The 22,400-nt window shown below is 35.3% G+C and overlaps 1 protein-coding gene across 13 annotated transcripts in view; it reads left to right on the plus strand.

Annotated features, from left to right (window-relative positions):
- The window catches only part of Pdlim5 (PDZ and LIM domain 5), a 230,076-nt gene that overhangs the window by 76,581 nt on the left and 131,095 nt on the right, over window positions 1–22,400 (plus strand). For all 13 annotated transcript variants that reach the window (XM_023700583.1, XM_023700585.1, XM_004640625.2 and 10 more), the window contains one exon: window positions 5,110–5,261. In XM_023700583.1, the coding sequence (XP_023556351.1) occupies window positions 5,110–5,261 (152 nt within the window). The remainder of the gene's footprint in view (window positions 1–5,109; window positions 5,262–22,400) is intronic.

Below are 22,400 nucleotides of genomic sequence, written 5' to 3' on the forward strand. Positions count from 1 at the left end.
GTGGGCCAGTTCATTGGCTCTCTGCTTTCTAGAGCCAGGTGAATACTATGGGGCAATGGGAATAGGAGGGCACTGCCCTCACTCTTTGCTGCCCAGGGATGACCCAAGACCCAAGTGCCAGAATGCAGATTCAAGTGCTAAGACAGCCTGGAGAGGACCAGCCTCTCGCTGTGGGCAACAAGGACTTTGGACCCAGCCCAGAATGCAGCAGCCAGGGGAACTAAACATCCCTGTCCATACTGTGGGCCACTGCTCACTGCTCTTCCATAGAGCTGTGTTTGCCTGTGTGCAGCAATGACGGTCTCTTTTTGGTTTAGAAAGGCTTTTACAGAGAGCTGGCTGCTTAATGGTACCTTAGATCAAAATCCTTCTCTGCCAGTTGCCCAAACTTCTCGGGTTTAAGGTTGTGAGTTTTTATTATCCTTTGCTTTTAATGAATGTTATCTTTCAGAATAGGATTGTGTGATAGTGTATAAATAACAAAAAACATAATTAAAACAAAATATGATTTTTGTGCAATTAGGTACTGAAAGAAAAATAAAATGTTTCTTGATTAAAAAAATAAAGTATTTGTTGCGGAAGATTGATTGTTCAGGTGGTGATCGGTAGTTTTTCCATTTCTGCTCTTACTTAAATTGTATTCTGAACACTGGTATGTACATTACCTAATGAATTGTGCTATTATTTTTAGATGTCGCAGAAAGCTTGTATTCTTAAAATTCTTATTAATTTTTTTGTTACAAAATGATCACACTCCTAAGGAATTTGTATTTATACATGATATATCCTAATTCCTTTTTTTCCCCCAATTCTCTCCCCATCCTTCAATCCCTCTTCCTAGTTTTTGTTTTTTTATCCTTCTGTAGTATTTTTCCCCTTCTGTCCCCCACCCTTCTTTTTTTTTCCCCACCCTTCTTTTGAAAAGTTTTGTCTTACAATTCCTGTTATACATGTTGGTTTTTATTTACACTTTCAGTTTCTCACACTGGACAAACAGTACAATATTTACAAATGTGTGTATCTGATTTATTTATTATCTTGAGGCCAAGGATATAGCCCATGGCACAAGTGCCTCTCTGGCAAGTGCAAGGTCCTAAGTTCAGTTCATGGAACAAAAAAATTAAAAAGGTATGGTTTCAAGGTACTTCCATTTACCTAAAAATGTCTTATGTTTATCCTTCTTTTGGCTGAGTAGTACTCCATTGTATAAGATTGTTTTTATCCATTCCTCAGCTGATTAGCTATTACAAACTGTGCTGCTGTAAACATGGGTATGCATATATCACTGCAGTATGATATTTTTGATTCTTTCAGGAAGATACTCAAAAGGAGAATAGGTGTTAAACAGGACCTCCAGTCCTAGTTTTTTGAGGATTCTTCACACTGAGTTGCAACAGTGGAGGAGGGTTCCTTTTGTCCTATAGCCCTGACAGTGTTTGTTACTGGTTGATTACATAATAACTGTTCTTTCTGGAGTGAGATGGAATCTTAGTTTTAATTTATATCTCTTGAGTGAACAGTGATGTTGAACATTTTTTTCATAGATTTATTTGCTGTTTGTACACCTTTATCTGAGAGGTATATATTCATCTCAGATGCCCATTTTTGGATTGGGTCTTTAAATTTGGGGAGTCTTAATTTTTTCAGTTCTTACATGTTTTAGATATTATTCTTTTGTCTCAGGACAGTTGGCTAAAGTTTTTTTTCCTTTTTTGGTGGTACTGGGGGTTGAACTCTGGACCTTGCGCTTGCCAGGCAGGCAAGTGCTTATTCTGCTGAGCTATCTCCACAACCCTAAATTTTAGGGTTTTTTTTTTTTTTTTTTTTTTTTGTATTTTTGCTTTTTTCCCATTTTGTGGGTGGTCTTTTCAGTCTACTGATAATTTCTTTTGCTGTGCAAATGTATTTCCCATGCAGTTGGCATTTTGTCTAGAAGTCCTTGTGTACATCTGTATCTTGAAGAGTTGTACCTATTTTATCTTCCAGAAGATTTAGTGTTTGTTTTAAAGTATAATGCTCTGATACATTTTTATTTTATTTTAGTGCATGGTAAGAAACATGGGTCTAGTTTTAGTCTTAAGAAAGCCCATATTTTTAACTGTTGAAACTGGGTTAATTTGTGCTACTACAAGTGAGGTTTGACTTCTGTCCTACTTTCGTCAATTGAGCCTAATTAAAGATTCAACTTTTCAGGTTAGAACATGTTTGTTTGTTTGTTTTTCTTTTTGTCTGGAGGAAGAAAAAAAAAAAGGAAGGGTAAAGAGAGCAAGAATCACAGAGAAATGGATTCTTCTGGTCTATCTTCCTTATAAAGCAGTCAGGATTTCAGCATGTGGACTCTGCCTGTATGATTGTATCCATCTTTAATCACTTCCCAAAGGCTCCACCTCTTAAATAGCATAGTAGGATTAGATTTTACTCTTAACATTTCAAAACGGCATTTAAATTTAAACACAGGACCACTCGGGGGACAACTCAAACCATCTCCAGACTCTAGCATACCCCGTTTGGGAAATGTGAAGATGGAAGAAAGAGAGAGGACTGTAGAGTTTGCAGACAGAGAAATCTTTAAGAACCTAACATAGGATAGGAATATACTTTACTGGTGTGAATCTCCCTCACACACATACACATGCAATGATAAAAGGAAAAGTAAAAGATGATCAGGATGTGGATGATCAAGGAGGAGGAATGGGAGGATTGACAAAATTTAATCATTTTCCTACATGTGATGCTTGAGAAAGGCAGAATTCAGGGACCTGGGGAGAGATTTTGGGCTCCATGATCTGAAAATAAGGGTGAAAGAATACACAGATAGCTAATCTGAGGAGTAAATTTGAATAGCTTGAGAAAATATGGTCTCCTAAGCACTGGTGCAAAGGAATAAGAAAAATTTATCTGGTTATGACATTGTTTTTCACATGCTTACTTCCTTTTTATATTGTTTATTACCTGTACGTTACAGCTGGACTGGGAGTGTTTAAATTACTTCTTTTGGATATATTTAGAGCAAATGCCCATCAGTTTCAGTGTTTGTGTTTTTAAGGTTACTTGATGTGAGGCTAAGTAATTTAGTTGCAGTTCTGGTTACCTTTTCCTATACTTGCCCTTGGCCCAAATAACATTTAAGAAAAACTGTTACGTTTATATTTTTCCTCATTGTCAAGACTCCAGAATTTAACTGTTTTGCTCATTTTAGTGAGGAATAGATACGCCTTTATTCCATCAGCAAAATGGAACTTTGAGACTTGAATCTTGCTTTAGGGTTAGAACAACTTCAACTCTGTACCTGTAGTTCACATAATAGACTTTAAAGCTGGCAGGGACTTAGAAGGTTTTGCAATTGTCTAGCATAGTCCCTGCATTTTTCAGAATATTAATGTAAGGTCAGGGAAATAATAGCTAACATTTTATTTAGCTCTTGGCTCTTATATACATATAATCATGTGATATAAGTGATTTTCCTACAGTCATATATAAAGTGGTAGGATAGCTGGTTGTAGGACTGTTTCCTTTATGAATGTACTTTATATAGTTTAGCTCTGCATAAGAGAAAAGTTTTTTCCATTAGTAAATAGTTTCTCTCATATTTAATTAGTAAAATAATAATTCCAGTAGTCTAGACACTAATCAGTACAGTAATCTATATCATATAGTAAAATGTGTATGTTTTGTGAGTCTATAATGTGGGGCAGCAACACAGGTAAGGTTCTTTTCTCCATGGTTCTAGCAATCATTACTGTTTGCGATTCTGTTTTTGATTTAAATGCTTGTTTTGTGTATGTCTTGATCATCATTTTTAATGAAAGAATTTGACAACTGATACTAAAATCTAGCTGAATATAATATTCTTATTTATTTATTTATTGGTGGTACTGGGGATTGAACTCAGGACCTTGTACTTGACAGGCAGGTACTTATTCAATGAGCTGTCTCCCTGCCCCTCATTTATTATTTTGCATTCAAATTATAAAATCCAGGGCTCTTGTTTAGTAAGTTGAGGGCTTTTTTCTTGTGGTATGTTTTTATCAGAAAGTAATTTTACTAAAATTTCTTTAAAATCAGGTTTAAAAAAAAACTGAGGTAAATATATATTTAAATATAACGAAGTTAATTTTTTGATAATTTTAAGCATACAGTTCAATTAACTGAATGTACTCCCAATATTGTGCTACCATCATCACTAATTATCATTTCATACAACTTTTTCATCATCGCAAACCGAAACTCTTTTAATACATTTAGTTTCAAATATTAGAGGATTATTCCTGATTTTTTTTTTTTTTTTTTCTAACGAGACTGGTCTTTCCCATCTTTTAGTAACTCAATATTCAGTGTAATCTGTGTATATTTATTAAATGCTGTTTATTGTTTGAATTAGAATAGTTTCTTTTGATTTATATATTGTTCGTATGTCTCTGAAAATTGCATCCTTTTTTCTGTAGTAACTTTATAATTGTTTCTTTTGGAATAATAAAATATATATGCATGAAGTTTGAAGGAGATTAAGGTAAATAATATAATCACAAAGAAAATTTTATTGAAAAGGAAAGAAAGATTATGGGTTAAGGACTGAGATATACAAAAAGTCTGGCAGTCTCAGATACAACAGCTTTCCTTTCTTTTCTGTTAATGCCTAGAACAGGATGCACACGCACTTTAGGCATATTTGATCTAAAAAGAATTCATCCCATAAACACTGGGTATAAACTGGACTCAACAGGAAGGACTTCCTCCTTCTCTGTGACTTTTTATGCTCCAAAATACAGCTCTTTAAAAGGTTTTAAAAAGTTATTTCAAAAAGTATAAGTACGCCTTTGAGATTACATTCTTTTTATTCTGCTAAAATGTGACATTTCTTTGCTTACTTTCTTATTCATAGGAATCACATACTAGTGTTGCATAATAAAGAAATGGAGACATTGTCAGAAAACATTTCTCATTTTTTATACAGTAAGAAGTTAAGAAAATGAGCATGAAAATCATTTGAATTTTCCGTTTACATATTAAGCAGTAGCATATTAACATACTAAGCAGCAGTGTGGTTTTTATCTGCATTAATTATTTTGTTTTAAAAAATGACACACTGATGAAATGTATTTATTTTAGCTAAAAGATGGTGGCAAGGCATCCCAGGCAAAAGTGAGAATAGGCGATGTGGTCCTCAGCATTGACGGAATAAGTGCAAATGGGATGACTCATCTGGAGGCCCAGAACAAGATAAAGGGCTGTACAGGCTCCTTGAATATGACTCTACAAAGGTAAATTGTTTTTTGTTTGTCTCTGAGAGAAAATAATATAGAGGAATGTTTTGTGTCTGGTTCATGGTGTTAAATAAGAAAAACTATTACCATTTTTTTCTAGTAGATAAATGAAAAAATGTAATGACTTTTCAGTTGGATAATTGAACAGTATGAATATCACTGAATGTTACGGATTATTTCTTCATATAAAGGCATGTATTCACATAGTCATACAAATTAGTTTCAGAGAATTCAAGAATTCCTGAAATTTCTTAGTGAAGTATAGGCTTTGTGCACGTTCTTTGTGCGGTGGCAAAATTCTTGTCCTTAATATTTTCAACAGTATATTAGAGAGTACTGTTTTAGAATGCAATTTGACTTTCTTAGTTTGCTTTTTCAGTTTTTATTTTAAACAGAACATATTCACATAAAGGCTGGTCTTTAAGAAAAATTTAATGTCTTTCTTAAAGTTACTCTGACTTCAATTATAAAATAGGTATCTTATTGATCATAATAATGTTTATCTATCTTTTTGAACATCTCAACATTTGACTTGAATTGAAATTAACTTGCAGTGTGTGTTAAAAATGTAGACACAAGGCTGAACCAGAATTTATGAAAGGATTTTTTTCTTTTTCTTTCTTTTTTTTTTTTTTTCTCCTGAAAGGATTGAGAACATATTTAGTTGAGTTACCTGTGGTTATAATGAGTTGTAAAGGTGGAAATATCTCTGACTTAGTTTAAAGTAGGAGCATAAGGGAATGGAGATAGCATGACTGAATATCTCTGAACCTTTAGGTTTATAGGGGAGGCATGACCATTTACTATGTGGTTATGGAGGGTTTTACATAGTCTTGCTTTTGGTGATTGTTGAAAGTGTTCTGTCTTCTATTAAATTTAGAAAACACTACCTGCCCCCAAAGCACTTTGCAGTCTTCTTTCTATACATATTGTGACTCTTTCACAGGGAAATTAAATGTGTGGTACCTTCCAAAGGTATTTGATTGCATTTCTTGAGCTTCTCCTGGGTGTAGTGTCCTATGAAATGCATATTGGAGAAGCTTCTGTGTTCCTTGCTATTCCTCTTGTAGGGATTGTTATTAAAAAAAATAAAATAAAGGGCTTATACAGGATAAGTTATACTTACATCTCTGGGTAAGGATCAATTTAAAATTGAACAGAAAAATAGTTTTTAACACTGAGACTTAACTGTAGATCCACTTTGAGGTATAATGACTTTCTAATGCTCTTTGGGGGGGTCTTTATTTAGTGGGAGAAGTTTCTTTAGGTAGGTCTGCTGAATTAATTGGTTTAGATATATTTAAAATTTGATAGCTATTAGCTATATATTTTGATATATAAAAAAGTAATAAATGAGAAAAACCTAACATTGCTAAAATTCTGTCTCAGTAGTATCCTTGTGTTGTGTATATTGAGATATGTAACATAAAAATTAAAGGTTACCTGAAGATATTCATTCTTATTTACAGGCATTTTTGCCAGGTCTGAATTTTGAAAGAGAACCAAGAGCACAAGAAACTTTACTTGTCTAAGATAATTAGGAAACAAATATAAATGGTGATGGACTCTTTCTAACATTCAAAAATGCAAAGTTTATATGATAGTATAAACACTTTTCCCTAGCTAAATTATTATTATTTTTTTTCAAACTAGCCTGCTTGTTTTCACATTGTGCTTCTTATTTTATAACTAAGGACCCAGTATCTTATTTTCTATTGAAAACACTCTGGGCCTCATAAGAATAGATGAAAACCAGATGTTACTCTGTTTGGATCCATTTCCAACTTAAGCAGTCTGCTACTGACTCTAGTAAAGATTCTTTAAAATTTCTGAAGTACAAAATCTTAACAAAGCAACTTATAAAACCAACTTGCTGTAGACATTTGGAGGTTCTACTTTATCTTATCTTTCCATTTCAGAATGTAGATGTTCAGGAACCTGACATGAGAGAGAAATTTATTGTAATTCTCATGGTCTTGAAAATTTCTCATGTTAGGGAATATCATGATTTTTGATATAATATATATTTAAGAAAATTCTGTGGCATAGCAGTATAATGTTACTGAAGAAATACTTTTGCTTTTTAAGGAAAACACATTGAAGAGTTATGTTTGAGTTGTATCTGTCCTGGGGCCATTTTTCTCCTTTAATTTGTTCTTTTGCTTTTATAAAGCAAATATTTCTGTAAATTTGCATGACTTCTGAACTGATCTCCATTCACTTATCCCTCATTAACCAACTATTCTGATTCCAACCTGAATCACGTACAATTTCTCTCTTTTTCCTTATAAACATGTGGTTTTCTTTGTGAAAATGTAGTCTTCGTTACAGACTTGTGTTATCCTTTCCCTAAAAGCAGAACCAAAGATGGGGCTTCCGCTGCTAGTGAGACAAAGGTTCTTCTTTCAAATATTACTTGTAAGAGAGTGAAGCACGGTCAGGAAGAGGGGAAACAGAGATAAAGTTGTGGCTTCAGGGGATAGCTAGCTTCACACTATCCACCAGGGAACTTGGAAATAAAATTATGCTATAGAATCTTGCCTTAAGGCAAGAGAATTTGGGCTTTTGCTCCCCATTCCTTGCATTAATTCTTGGCTAGCAGCTGTTTAGAATAGAAAGAGGAGTAGGGAGAGGACCAGGAGGGAGTTTTTGTTGGTTGTACAGAAAGTTCCTGCTGTGCCCCTGAGTGGGATCCAAGGTTTACGTGGGGAATAAAGTGTAATACTGGTAGGTGGGTTCCTACATCCTCCCCAGATGGAACTCCTTAACTCAGCAGCTACTGTTCTTTGTGTCCTAGTCACATACCAGATTACCACTATTCATTTCTGAAGACCTTCCATTCTGTATAGGATAGACTTTTCACTCTCTCTCTCACATGTCTTTATGCCCTCCTATGAAATTTGTTTCATCTGGAATGCCCAGCACCTCTGCACTGCCATCGTGTACCATCATACCTACAAAGCCAGCACCCAACCTCATATCTTGCTCATTACTTTTTTGCTTCTCTGACCTTGTAGGCATTAGTTTGGTATAGTCCTTTTTTCAGTATGAAGTAGTAGATATAGTCAAGAATAATGTTAGTTCCATGAGTCATATACAAATAAACCTAGTAAGTTAATGGTTTACCTGATAATGTCTTTATTATTAACATTATTCCATGTATGTTGGTTCTATTTCTCCAATAACACTTTTTGAAAGCAAAAAAAAGTGGTTTTTTTACTATTTGTGCCTGACAACCTCTTATATACAGTTGTATGTTTTTTCTTTTGTTTGTTTGTTTGTTTTGGTGGAACCAGGGATTGAACTCAGGTCCTTGCACTTGCCAGGCAAGTGCTTATTCTACTGAGCCATCTCCCCAGCCCCCTAGTTTTATGTTTTTGATAGCTAATAAATAATTATTTAATGCATATTTCAGAAATGTTTATTGAACTTTTACTATGTGTTAGGCATTATTATACGTAATGAGGGCATAAAAATGAACAAAACAGACAAAAATCCCTCTGTTCATAATACTGGCATTTCAATAGACAAAAAATAAACAGGAAAGCATAATGCATAGTATATCATGTGGCAGTAAACACTATGGGGAAGAATAATGACAGAGAATGCATAGATAGGGAATTTCAATTTAAAATATAGTGGTAAAGAGAGCCACAGAGAGGTTGTGGGTTGGAGCATCCCACGCAGAGGAGAAACCAGTGCATGGTCCTACTGGGGCAGAATGTGTGAAGGCAGACTGGTAGGAGTTCAGGTCAGAGAGGTAGAAGAGAGCTTGTAATGTTTGTACTTTTCCTGGGTGTATGAAGGTAATTGTGAGAGTTATAGCTATATGGCCGTATCTAGAGCAGAGTTTTGGAGAGGAGTGACCTCATGATTGGAAAGGGTTGCCAGAGGAAGTACAGTGAAGCCTTCCCTAGTCTCAGTGGGCACTGCCTTTTCTGTATAACTCTGTGTAATGCCTCGTTATTGCCATCCTGCCAGGTTCTAATGGCCTCTGCATGAGAACAAGGGGTGGATATGTGAGAGGGAGAGAAAACCCATTTTTTAAAAACTGAAATTTATCAGCAGCTTTGTTTTGTGATTTTTTTTCTATTAAATGTTTTGTATATCCACTCATTTTTTAAGAATTGTGTTTTTAAAAATTTTTTTTGACTTCATTGTTGCATTTAAAGGCAGTAAACTACCATTCTGGCCTTGCCCCTAGGATGTGCTGAAACAGCATTTGAGACTGGGCATGGTGGTGCATGTCTGTAATCCTAGCACTTAGGAGGCTTAAACAGGAGAATCACTACGAGTCTGATCTAGTAGTGAGACCCTGAACACCCTATAGACCCTTCCCTAAAATACAGAAAAAAAACCCCTAAAAGCAAAGGCAATAAACTAAAATTGGATTTAAATAAAAACAAGACAAAGATACTTGCTTAAGGTTGTTTATAAATGTTATTTCTATCTAGTTCAGTTAGGAGACATGTTATAAGACTTATTTTCCTGGGGTAGCCTAAAAAATAAGATTTATTCTTTATACTTTGGGTAACTAACAAATATAGAGCTAAAGGAGATTTTGTGTATATTCTTGTAAAGGATTGAGTTTTTGTTTTTCTTCTGTAATTAAAACTAATTCTAGGAATACTACAATTAGACCATTAAAATCCTATTTAAAGTTTTGTTTTGGGGCTGATGAGATAGCTCAGCAGATTAAGTGCCTGCTTAGGCAAGCACAGGGACTAGTGTTCAATTCCCAGTACTACATGCTGCATTGGCTCCGCCCCCGGGCGTGCTAAGCCTTGGACTGAGTCCAGATGTGGTGGTGCTGGGGAGGCTGTAAGGAGGATCACTACGTAGTGAGACCCTGTACCAAATGCATAAATAAAATAAAATAAATAACATAAAAATAGGGGCCAGGGAGATAGCTCAGTAGAATAAGTGCTTGTCTGGCAAGCACAAGGGCCTGAGTTCAATCCCCAGTTCCACCAAAATAAATAAATAAATAAATAAATAAATAAATAAATAAATATCTTTTTTTGTCTTGGGGAAATTGTTTCTATCTTTTAGGGTCCTGGAGAAATTCTTTCTGTTCTTGATAACCTGAACAAAGAATTGAACAAAAAATGAGGAAGAGATAATAAGGATTTAAATTTGTTACAGGTAGAAAATAATGCTCTGCCCAGTGAGAGCGACATCCTGAGCAGACAACCAGCAGCCATGAGGCAACTTCTGAGCTCTTTCCTGTCTCTGCTGTCAAGGTTGTGCCTCTCCCACCTAAATATCACATTTGGGACAGTAGTTCTGTCAGAAACCCAATAGGCCTGACATCAGATCCAAGCTCTGTCAGGGATTTACTTGGTTTTGTATCAGATGTAAATGAAAAATGAGAAATGGCAATTTTCTAATTGGTTCCAGCTTCAGGGTTAGGGAAAGTACTGTTCTCCCCTGGTTCTCTGCCTCTTTCTCTTGACAGGTCACACATACTTGTTCAACCAGCTTGCCTTCTCTTAATTTCCTATCTTAAAATCAGGCAAATAGCAGGTGCTTATTTTTCAGTATCAGTTAGATTTTGTCTGTGATTTAAAAATATTTTTTGGTCATTCATTTTGTGGTTACTATGGACTGAATGTAGGGAACACTGAGCTGCACCCTCAACTTGTTTATTTATCTGTTTCTGGCAGTAGGTACTGGGCATTGAACCCAGGGGCTCACACACATGCTAGGCAAGCACTCTACTGTGGAGCTACTTCTCCAACCTTTGTCTTCCCTCCCCTCCCCTCCCCTCCCCTCCCGTCTACCCTCCCCTCTACCCTCTCCTCCCCTTTCCCCTCCCCTCTCCTGACCTCCCCTGCCCTTGGATCATCTTTTAAATTACATTGTTTCACTTAACAAAGGAAGAAAATGACATGTCTGAGCTTTAATGTCTAGTAATGATTGACTATAGTAGAATTGTATTCTGTAAGATTTTTAACCGCGTTTATTTTAGTAATTCTCTGTGTGGATCATAGATAAACTGGCTACTGATTTACTGTATGTATTAGAGGCAAGTCACTAAACTGAGAGTTTTCTTGGCTATAAAAATGAACTCATAGGTGATTCAAAAATCCCTTTTTGCAATAAAAATTCTGGTTCTTTTTGGGGGGTTTCAAATATAAATGAGTAAGTTCCTTAGAGCTTGCCATAGATCAAACTAACTTAGTTTGCTTGTTTTGGCTGAGAGAATCAGGAAACTGGGCTTTCTTAATTGGAACTATCTTAAACTGTGCCAGTAAGCATAGTGACTTACAATGTTTTGCTGACTTTAAGGTGAAAGGTAGGTCAAATAGATATGAAAACAGCATTTAATCATTAGGAAAACTCAGTGTACTTTAACATCCTTATTTTGTATTTTCATATGGGTCCTTTGGGATCATGGCTTTTGTAACCTTCCTTTTTTTTTTTAAATGTTAGTAGTAGAGGCATGCCTGTGGATTCTTTTTGAATTTGTTTTTTAGCTTTACTTACTGTATAACTTATGATCGGAAATGAAAGATCTAGAAGGGTTGAGTTTTAAAAATATTGATGTACTCACTTTCTGCTTTCCCCCTCTTTATCCTTTAAGCAATATTAAAAAAAAAAAAAAAATGCCAGAGGCCAAGTAACTACTACCAGTGAATCACAGATTGGAATAATTTAAAAGGAACATTGAGTTACAAGAAAAAAAGAAAAGTATCTGTTTTGTACCAGACTGAAACTATTAGCTCTCTTTTGTCATTTTATGGGATTGCTTAATACCTCTTACTTTTAGTTGAACTATGCTTTACTTTCACTGGTAGCATTGAGGCAGCATATTGGAAATTTTTTTTGTTAATTTTTTTAAACAAAAGTTTTAATTATCTGGCATACTTCAGTTAATGTGAATTAAGACTCAAAATTGGATTATCTTTTGTTTTAATCAGTATCCCATATAAGTTCTTTTCTCTTTGGTATTTTGTTTGTCTATTTTGTAATTTGGTTTTGCTTATCTCTCTCTTGTTTGTTTTGGTTTTTAATTCTTAGGGTGGAGGGTGACTATCTTATCAGAAGGACAAAATCTCATTATATCCCTGCCTGCTCTGTCATTAAAGTTAAATAAGCATGCATTGACATTTGTTTTATGGATACTTTTTGTATACATCATTTAATCCATTGAGGAAAGACTTAAAATACCAACTTCTCAGAAGAGCCTGTATAATGACCCCATGCTGAAGCAGGAGGATGGCAAGTTTTGAGGCCTAGAAATTTAGAAAGAAAGACTGAGGATACAGCTCAGTAATTGTCATGTTTTGGGGTTCTTGCAAGGGGAACAATATAACAGGACACATTTTGTAAAAATATGTTATAATGAACCACCCAAGAATTATACATAAGAAGTGCAGATCTGTCTACACACATAAGCACTAAAGACTTGAGCTGAGAGTCTACATACTGCATGAGTCCAGCTGAAAACCTAGACCTTATAACAATGCCTCCCACAAGTCCAACAGGAGGCCTAGAGCCCATAACAAAGTCTCATGCAGATCCTCTTCATGATTCTGTGCTGGAAAGGCCCATAGGAAGTCTGTGCCAGCAGGATGAAGGATCTGTGCTAGCAAGTGGAGGGATTTGAACTGGAGCTAGGAAGCATTGCTTAAGGTAAGCAGCAGAGCTCCTCCAAAAGTACTAAAGCCATCCTCAGCAGCAGTGAGGTCCTGAGCGCCTCCATCAAGAAGAAAGCCAATGCGACAAGCTTCTCCTTGAGGCTGAACAGTGCAACATTTTCACCTTCAGAGCCAGGAAGCGATGCTCAAAGATGAGGACCAAAACTTCTCCAAAGTTCATTGAGAAAGCCAGGATGACAAGGTCTTCCAGCAGAACAGCCCAAGAGAACTAGCCGCTTCCAACAGCTTCTCCAAACAGCATCCCTAACAGTGTTCTAGCATCTTCCCTTGTTCTGTCTTTAATGCTGCTGGCAACAGCCCTCAAGTGGGCCTCCCAAACCCAGAAGGAACCTAGTTTAATTCAGCTGGGTGTAGTAAATTGACTACCAGTTAGAGATCCACTATAGTGATAGTGTGCCCCTTGATGTGAGATGCAGTACCAGAAGAAAAAATACAGTACTCTTTATTTTTATTCTCACCTGTTAGTATTCTATAGCAGATTGTAACAAAATTGTTCAGTACTTTAAAAGTGTCTGCATATTAAAATGAAAACAAAAGGGAGAAAAGGTTAAGTAGGTTAGCAAACCATTAGATAGGTGGTCATTTTGTTATCAAGTAGTATATGTAATTGCCTATTCTAAATCAGAACATTACTTTTTGCTACCAAGTTCTATAAGGTTATTGTCTATATTTGCAATTTATAGAACTTTGAAGACTTAGTTCTTTATTAGACTTCTTTGTGTATGTTTTATGAAAAGGAATAGAAACATTTAAAAATACTTGTTCAGTATGGCACTTACTGGAAAAGAGAATGAAAGTGTCAGGAACTAATCAACTAGATAGAAAAGTGTTTATCTTATATATCTTTTTCTTTAGTAGGAATAGAGACAATTATTCTAAGAAACAACACATTTAAAGACCTGTATAAGTATTTTTTTTAATATTTAATCTTTATTTTTTTTCAAAGTTTTACTGATAAACAGATAGCAATGAGACAGTTTCAAATCAAATCGTAAGTACAGTTTCAACAAATAATACACTGCATATATTCTTCTTAGTGGTTAATTGCTGTACAAGATGCGGACTTGTGATCCTATTTACAAACACCATTAGAACAAATCATTCTATTCATTAAGAGAATGCAACTATATATCTATCCTAACCACTTTGAATACACAGATACAAAATGGACATTCATCAGTATACCCCATTTTTTCTAAGTTCCGTTATTGAATATTATAGGTGTGTAAACTCAGCAAAATATTCTAAGAGTCCAGTAGCCCATAATAGCATTGGGTCTTCTGTTTAACTAACTGGCAATATCAGAAATTATTGACCTGAGTCCCCCACAGCTCAACATAACAGCGTGGCTTTATTTCCTATATTTCGTCTTCATACTTTTCTACTGGATGGTTAAGACCAAGGTAAAGCAGGACCTGTGCAACAAGAGTTGTAGCTTTTTGGTCTGAGAAGGTCAGTGAAATGCCCTCAGGATTTATCCTGAGATCCTGTACCTCAGATTGTAGAACCTTTGTCAGTGCAGTCATGTGGATGAGTCATGGCCATTGTTTGGCCAATGTGCTCTCTGTGAAAGCCTGAGAGAGTGTCTTCTCCCCATGTGACTCTCCTTAGGCACACTCTACGTCATCGATCACTTTCCTCTTTGGCCCCATAATCTTCTTGATCAGAAAATTTGGGACACTACCGAGGCTGTATAAGTATTATAATTTGTTTGAATCATAATTAAAATAATCCTTATGAAAGAAATTGCAATATATAGAATTCTTTGTACATAATTTTTAAAGAAGACTATGATAAAGAGATTAAAAAGAAGTAAAATGGCAATAATATTGGTTTTAAAGTTAGGCAAATTTAGTGAAAATCCTGTTTCTGGTTTTTTTACATACTAGCTGAGTGCCCTTAGACAAGTTATATAATTGACTTTCAGTTCTTCTATTCATGGGCATAGTAATACCTGCCTTCTGGAGTTATTCTAACAGTTAAGTGAAATAGCATTATGTGAAGAACCTAACACACAATACAGATACATTTTCTCTCATTTCTTGTTGCCACCTGTGAGTATTGGTATGATATTCATTATAAAATTATCTCAAAGATCATATTTGTTTTATTTCTTAGCAAGAAAAATGAGTGTGACTAGAAAAAAATAGGGAGGAAGTGAGAGGGAAGTCAGGTAGGTAGTTACTTGAGAAAAGATGCATTTGGTCTTGTAATTAAAACTTTTTGAAATAGTGTAATGAATTAAAAATTACTAGCAACTATTGGTTTGGTTCTAAATGGTTGTCTTAACCAAAAATGTACAACTCATATGTCAGGATAAATAGTATTGCAAAGACAAAGTAGTATTGCTTGTTTTGTTAACTCTTTAGAGGAACGATACAGATGCAGCTAACTTTTCCTGTGGGGTAAGTCAGAAGACAAACCACTGTTTCCACTTTCCCATTAAAATTCATTTTTCCTTAAAGTATTTTTGAGTAACATTAAAATCAAACAAAATGTTATAATCTTCACTGTGCTTTTGTGGATGGATTTAGATGGATTTTAGTTTTAAAATCTTTCTTGTACACTGTAATTATTGAGGTTTAATTCAAGAAGTCTTAGATTTAGGCTGAGGCACGGGGATTGCTATGAGCTTGAAGCCAGCCTGGGCAACATTGTGAGTTCAAGGCCAGCCTGACAATAGTGAGACTGTGTCTCAAAAAAATCCCAAAACAACTTGGTTCATCCAATAAAAATTTGGGCTTTTCCTGCTACGCTCTTCACCAAGCATAGAAAGGACATCTTCATACTTACCCTCAAGGAGTTCACAGCATGAAACATTGGTTTCTAACATTATGGAAAAATCTTTTTTTTTTTTTTTCTTTCCAAACTGAGAATTGAATGCAAAGACTTGCACTTGTACCACTGAGCTACAGCCTCAGACTAGAGTCTTTCCTTTCTTGGTCAACTTTTTCTCCACCATAGTAAGATAATTTTCATTTGCACATTTTATAAATACTGTATTACCATTTAAATATAGATTTTTTTATATTTATATTCATACATAATATATATTTACTTTAAAATCTAAAATCTACTTTGGACAGACTTCATTCATGGATCACCTGTGAAAATAAAACTATCTTAGTTATTTCCAGCTGCCTCAACTGTAGTTCAGGTTGAGGACCACTGGCCAAAAATATCTTAAGCCATTCCAGTGTGGAGAAATAGGGAAAGGGGCAGCACAGTGTGAGAGTGGCAAGGAAATGCAGACAGGAACGTTGCTCACAGGGCAGTGGGGGAGTAACACGAAATGATTCTCCTGTAACATCTGTTTATAAGCAAATCGAGTGGAGGAGGTCTCAGTCACACTGGATTCCACCAAGGTAATCTTTATTATCATTTACAAATGAAGAAAATCTTGAAAATTCATGTGAGTAATAACATTTCTTTGTATGAAAATAGCATTTCCATGTGTGAAAGGAAAAGCCTGCTTATTGATTAAGTGGTAGTAAGGTCACAATCATCTCTTTATGAGAAGAAACGTGTGTTTATTGCATCCACCCATGCCTACTACCATGACTGAAGCGTAACATATTTATTGGCATAGTAAGTATTTTTTATCTTAGGTGGTAGAGAATGCTGCATTTTAAAATACATTCATTTTGCTACTTTTGCCCAAATTTAGAAATCATTCATGAGGAGTTATTAATAAGATAAAGAATAGCAGACTAGCCTTTTGTCAGTATTTAATGACAGTGGCCTCTTTTAGAGTTCAAAGAATTTTGTCTATAGCTTAATGAGCTTTAAGTACTGAAATTCAAGTCATTCCCAATTGTTTTTCAGTGGCTGCTGTTGCTATTACAGTCTCTAAGACTAAAATAGGTTATACTTTATAAGAGTTGAAAAGTAAATGGAAGTGATTTTGTAAAGCATGTGCATTGCAGAGGATTTATACTGTCAGACACGGCCCACCTCACCCATTCTCGGGACTGTATTGAGGAAAAGGCATGAGGACCATTCCATTTTAGGTGTTTTTTTTTTTTTTTTTTTTTTTTGAGATAGGGTTTCACTAAATTACTCAGGCTGGCCTTCAGTTTTTGGTTCTCCTGTCTCAGTCTCCTGAGTTGCTGAGATTATAGGCATGCACCACTGTGCCTGGCTACTGTCAGATTTTTTTCTTAATATATTTTAAAGCGTTTGCCAAAAGTCAACTTTATAGACTTCAAAATATCACCTATCCCTCCTACTAACTTTTTACCTGCTATGATACCCGATGTCTTTCTCTAGAATTAAAATATATGTGGAAAACTCTTTCTTTTGTATTTGAATTTTAATTTCTTTGGAAATACAATAATGGCCCTTTTCTGTATTACAATAAAAATCCACAGCTGATAATCTTGAATTAAAATACTCTCCCAATTTAGTCTGCCTCTATTTTAGCTGCTTTAGGTGAAGTTTATAGTACTTCCTGTGGAATTTATCCTGCTACAATGAATGTGAGGGACTTTCCAGATTCTTTTCTTTTACTGGAATTATTAGTTGAGGCTTTAAAATAATGAATTACTTGTTAGTCCCAAGTGTCTTTGTGATTGTGAGGGTAGTTGTGATTACAAAATTATTCTTAAAACTGAGAAGAGTATGTTTATTCTTGAAAGATGAGCCACCTAACTGCCTCTTTCGGTAGAATTAGAATTACTTTGACACCCTTAAATATAAACATTTGCTTTTTTACATGTCAGAAATTCTGTGTTTGTGTAGATTTCATTTTCTAATGAAAGTCTGTACATGCTCAGGTGCCAGAGTCGGCTCAGAGGCATTGAAAGTGAATCTGCCTGTAGAAGAATTTTACTGTAATGTTTTTTATTTTATTTTTTGGTACTTTTTATTTTTGCATGTGATTTCTGTTGCTATATACTTACAGTTGAAATCATTTTGGCATTATACTGAAAAGTTTTCCTTTTTTATCAAAGAAGCTCACAGCAATATTGTTTTTAAGAACTTTATTAGAGAATGGGTTTTCTTTTGAGATTGGGGGCAATGTTAAAAATCATTTCAGCGCTTAAGCAATTAAGTGTTGTTTCTACTGTATCATAGCAGTGTAGTAAGCAAAGTAAGTACATCTTGTGCTTTAAATTCTTTTTTGTGTGTGCTTTAAATTCTTATTCTAACAAGAATTACTAAGCCATGTATGTGTCTGCATACATATGTGTATGTGTCTGTAGCCAGGTGTATCTGCATCACATAAATTAATCTATTGCTATTAAGCAATGTATTATGGCTGATAAAAATCCTACTTTACAAGGAGTTAAGTATTCCAGAGTCACACAACTTGTAAGTAAATAAGACAGAATTTAATCTCAAGTCTGTTTCTCTTCTAAAGTAGTGGTTTGCCTATATTATCACACTCTTTAAATATGAAAATTAAAGAATATTTTTATTATAGATGCCTCAAATTTAAAAGCTCATTTTTCACTTTTAAATTTACCATGATAAGGAGATTTTCCATTACATGTGTTTCCTTGGAGGCCAAAAAAAGAAGCAGTTATAGAGACATTTACTTGATATTAATTTCCTTCCTGTGGACAGTACTAGCAGACTCTCAAAGTTCTTTAAAGAAATTTGCAGAATATTCTAGTGGCATTATTACCTTATTCATTTTGTCTAACAGTTCTGATACATATGTGTATATATATATATACATATATATTACAAACACACACACACTTTGAGTAAGTTAAAGCATCTGTACTACTGTCATCATCTATGAAACAGTTTTCCAGTTGAATTAAAATGTACTACTAAGTATATATAGAGAACAGACTTCATAGATTCATAGCATTTAAACTTTGAAGCACCTCAGCTGTTAGCTTGTAGAGCACTAGCACACCAGCTGCATTTGTCTGTTTATATTTAGAAAAAAATGCATATAAATATGTATATTTTGTGTTTTTTGAACGTGTCATAGAACATTTAATGGTATCATTTTGTTTTACACTGAAATAGCATTTAAATACATTGACTTTTAAGTCACTTTAAGAAATAATGAAGGTATCTCCAAGAATAAAAAAAACAAAAGAAAAACTATGTTATTGTAATGTAATATGGTTATTATTATTTTTTAATTTAGTATAGGGTCTACAGGGTCTTACTGTACAGATTGGACTCAATGATCCTCCTGTTTTCAGCCTCCCAAGCACTGGAATTATAGGCGCGCACACCATGCCCAGTCTCAGTTGCCATCTCAGTGCGCCCTGGAGGCAGGCTGGCAGGCATGCCAGGGATCAAACCCCAGTCCGTGCATCTGCCTAAGCAGGTGCTTTAATTTGCTGAACTATCAGGCTGGCCCAGTTGTTACATAATATGGTTATTGCTAATTGCTAATGTGTGCGTAAGAAAGTGTTACTTTAACCTGTAAAATTAACCGAATTATTATTGATTACTAAAAAATAGAAGCTAGTATTTCAGTTTATTTTATATAAACTGACTTAATAATGTTGAATTGTGTTTCTTAGCTAATGAGAAACTATTGAAGAGATTTTTGATAATGGAATAATAAATGATTTAATGACTATGATAATTAATACTAAACTGAGATTTTTCTAACTTTTTTGTATAACTCAGTTAATCCTTTCAAGGATGATAGGACATGTGCTGCTTATACTATTTTTTTTTTTTTTAATTAAAGATGAAGGGGCCGGGGAGATGGCTCAGTGGAATAAGGGCTTCCCTGGCAAGCACAAGGGCCTGAGTTCAATCCCTGGTTCCACAAAATAAATAAATAAATAAATAAATAAATAAATAAATAAATAAAAATTAAAGATGAAAAAAAGGAGGGAATAGTAACTAAGTAATTAGCCTAAAATCTCACAGGCAGAATTAAGAATCTAGGCGTTCTCTTCTATCCCTGTTGGGATAGAAGCAGGGTGGGGAAAGAAGAGATTGTTTGAAAGCCTGTTTCACAGGTATAGGTGGAAACTCCAGAAGCCCAGGACTGGGAGAGGCTTGGGGTAGAGGAGTGAGAGTTCCTCTGATGTGGAGGACTGATCAGAGTCCCCAAACTGGTTCAGCTGCTTTCTGTAGAGCAGCTGTCCTGTTTCCTGTCTGCACCTCATTTCTCTTATCTCCCATTTAAAATTGTTCTGTTCCTTTTATGTAGCTTTTTTTTTTCTCTTCTCACCTCTCATTAATTACACCTATTTATTCACTTAAATATTTGTCAGATTTTTATTCATAGGATCTACTGTAATTGTTATAATAGTTACAGAAAGAAGAAAAAGGTCCCTTCTGGATGTTGTATGATAGGTATAATACGTGTAAAATCTGTACATGAGTCAGTGGGAGAGAGGCCATCAGAGTGGTACAGCTTCTGGAAGAGCCATGTATCAATTTGCCTCTATATATTATCTTCCCTTTGTGTTTTGAAAAATAATTGAGATAAATTCACCTAAATTTTAGGGGAAAAGGTCAGTGTTTCTCTTAGTGCCATTAACATTCTCTCTTTAGGGATACATAATATTTCATATCTCCTAGCATACATCCCTTTTCAGTTTCCCAACATCTTGACCTTGAGAGGGGAAACTCATCCATGTAAAACCTAATTCACATTTTCTCTTGACTTATCTAAGGGCCAAGGCCATTTATTCCTATCTTGTTTTCAGTAGTATTATTGACATTTCCTGCATATTTACTATGTGCTGGATGCTAAAATACTTGTTGAATCAAATGTTGCATCTAAGGGTGAAAATTTTTTAAAATTATTTGATTAAAAAAAAATTAAGAAGTCAATATGCAGAAAAGAGTGAGGCTAATTTGTCCAAGTTTGATGCAGTCAAAACAATTGAAATATAGTCAGTTTTTGTTGTTGTTTCTGCTGCTGTTTTTGTTTTTCTGATTTGGTTTGCTTTGATTTTTGTCTGTTAGGTTTTGAACCCAGGGCCTTAAAATGAACTGCATTGTTAGTGCACTCCCCCCACCCCCACGAGATAGGGTTTTGCTAAGTTGCTTGCTTGGTCAGGTTGGGCTAAGACTTGTGATCCTCTTACCTCAGCAACCGGAGTACACTACTGCACCCAGTAGTATGGTTTCTATCTAGATGTCCTTTATGAGCCTCCTGCACTCACAGGCAGGGCTTGTGAAGGGAGATAGTTCAGTGGCATAAGTGCCTGCCTGGAAGGCACAAGGTCCTGAGTTTGATCCCTGGTACAAAAAAACAAAAGGAAAGATGATTGAATTATGCAGCACGACAGGTGAAAGTGATATTTGGAGTTGGGCCTGGCAGCAAGAGCTAGTCACTGAGGTGTGACCTGGAAGGTTGTGTCTCCCTTCCCAGCTCCTCCTTTCTGTCTTTACTTCTTCACTGCCTTGAGTGAGCAGTTCTCCTCTGCCCAGACTATTGCCCTGTGATGCTTCTGCATTGGAGTTAACCAGCTACAAACTGAAATCTCTAAAAACTGTGAGCCAAAATAAACCTTGCCTCCTTTATTATTTTGTTGATGTTGGCTTTTGAGTCCTAGCAATGAAAAAGTGACTAAGACACCCTGCTTATGAGAACAACTATATGGTCAGTCCCACATGCTTTATCCATCTCTGGAGAGCTTAACTTAATGTCCTCATTTTTATTTTATTTATTTTCCATAATTTTATTGAGAAACAAATAGCAATGAGACAGTTTCAAACCAAATTGGTAGGACAGTTTCAGTAATGAACACATTGCATACATTCTTCCTAGTGGTTAATTGCTGTACAAGATGTGGACATGATATCCTATTTACAAACACTAGTAGAACAAATCCCTCTATTCATTAAGAGAATGTACCTATATATCTAACCTAACCATTTTGAATACACAGATACAAAATGGACATTCATCTGTATCCCCTTTTTTGTTTAGTTCTGTCATTTGAATATTATAGGTGTGTTAACTCAGCAAAATATTCCAAAATAGTCCAGTAGTCCATAATAGTACTGGGTCTTCCACTTCACTGGCAATGTCAGAAATTGTTGACCTGAGTCCTCTATAGCTCAATGTAACAGCATGGCTTTACTTCTTACACTTCGTTTTTATACTTTTTTGCTGGATGGTCAAGACCAAGGTAAAGCAGGACCTATGCAACAAGAGTTGTAGCTTTTGGGTCTGATAAGGTCAGTGAAATCCCCTCAGGATTTATGATGAGATCCTGTACCTCAGATTGTAGAACCTTTGTCAGTGCAGAGATGTGGATGAGTCACGGCCATTGCTTGCCAATGTGCTCTCTGTGAAAGCCTGAGAGAATGTTTTCTCTCCATGTGACTCTCCTTAGGCACACTCTACATCACTGATCACTTTCCTCTTTGGTCCTATAATCTTGATCAGAAAATTTGGGACACTACCGAGTTACATGATGTTACAGTACAAGCTCTCCTATGTCCTGAGTCTTAAATGACCTTGGAAGGCTAGGGCCAAAATGTTGGCTTTCCTTGCGGCCCTCCTTTTTCTCTAATTTTGGTCTGC

Source organism: Octodon degus, unplaced genomic scaffold (assembly GCF_000260255.1).
Source record: "Octodon degus isolate 3935 unplaced genomic scaffold, OctDeg1.0 scaffold00125, whole genome shotgun sequence".
Classification (NCBI taxonomy): Eukaryota; Metazoa; Chordata; class Mammalia; order Rodentia; family Octodontidae; genus Octodon; species Octodon degus.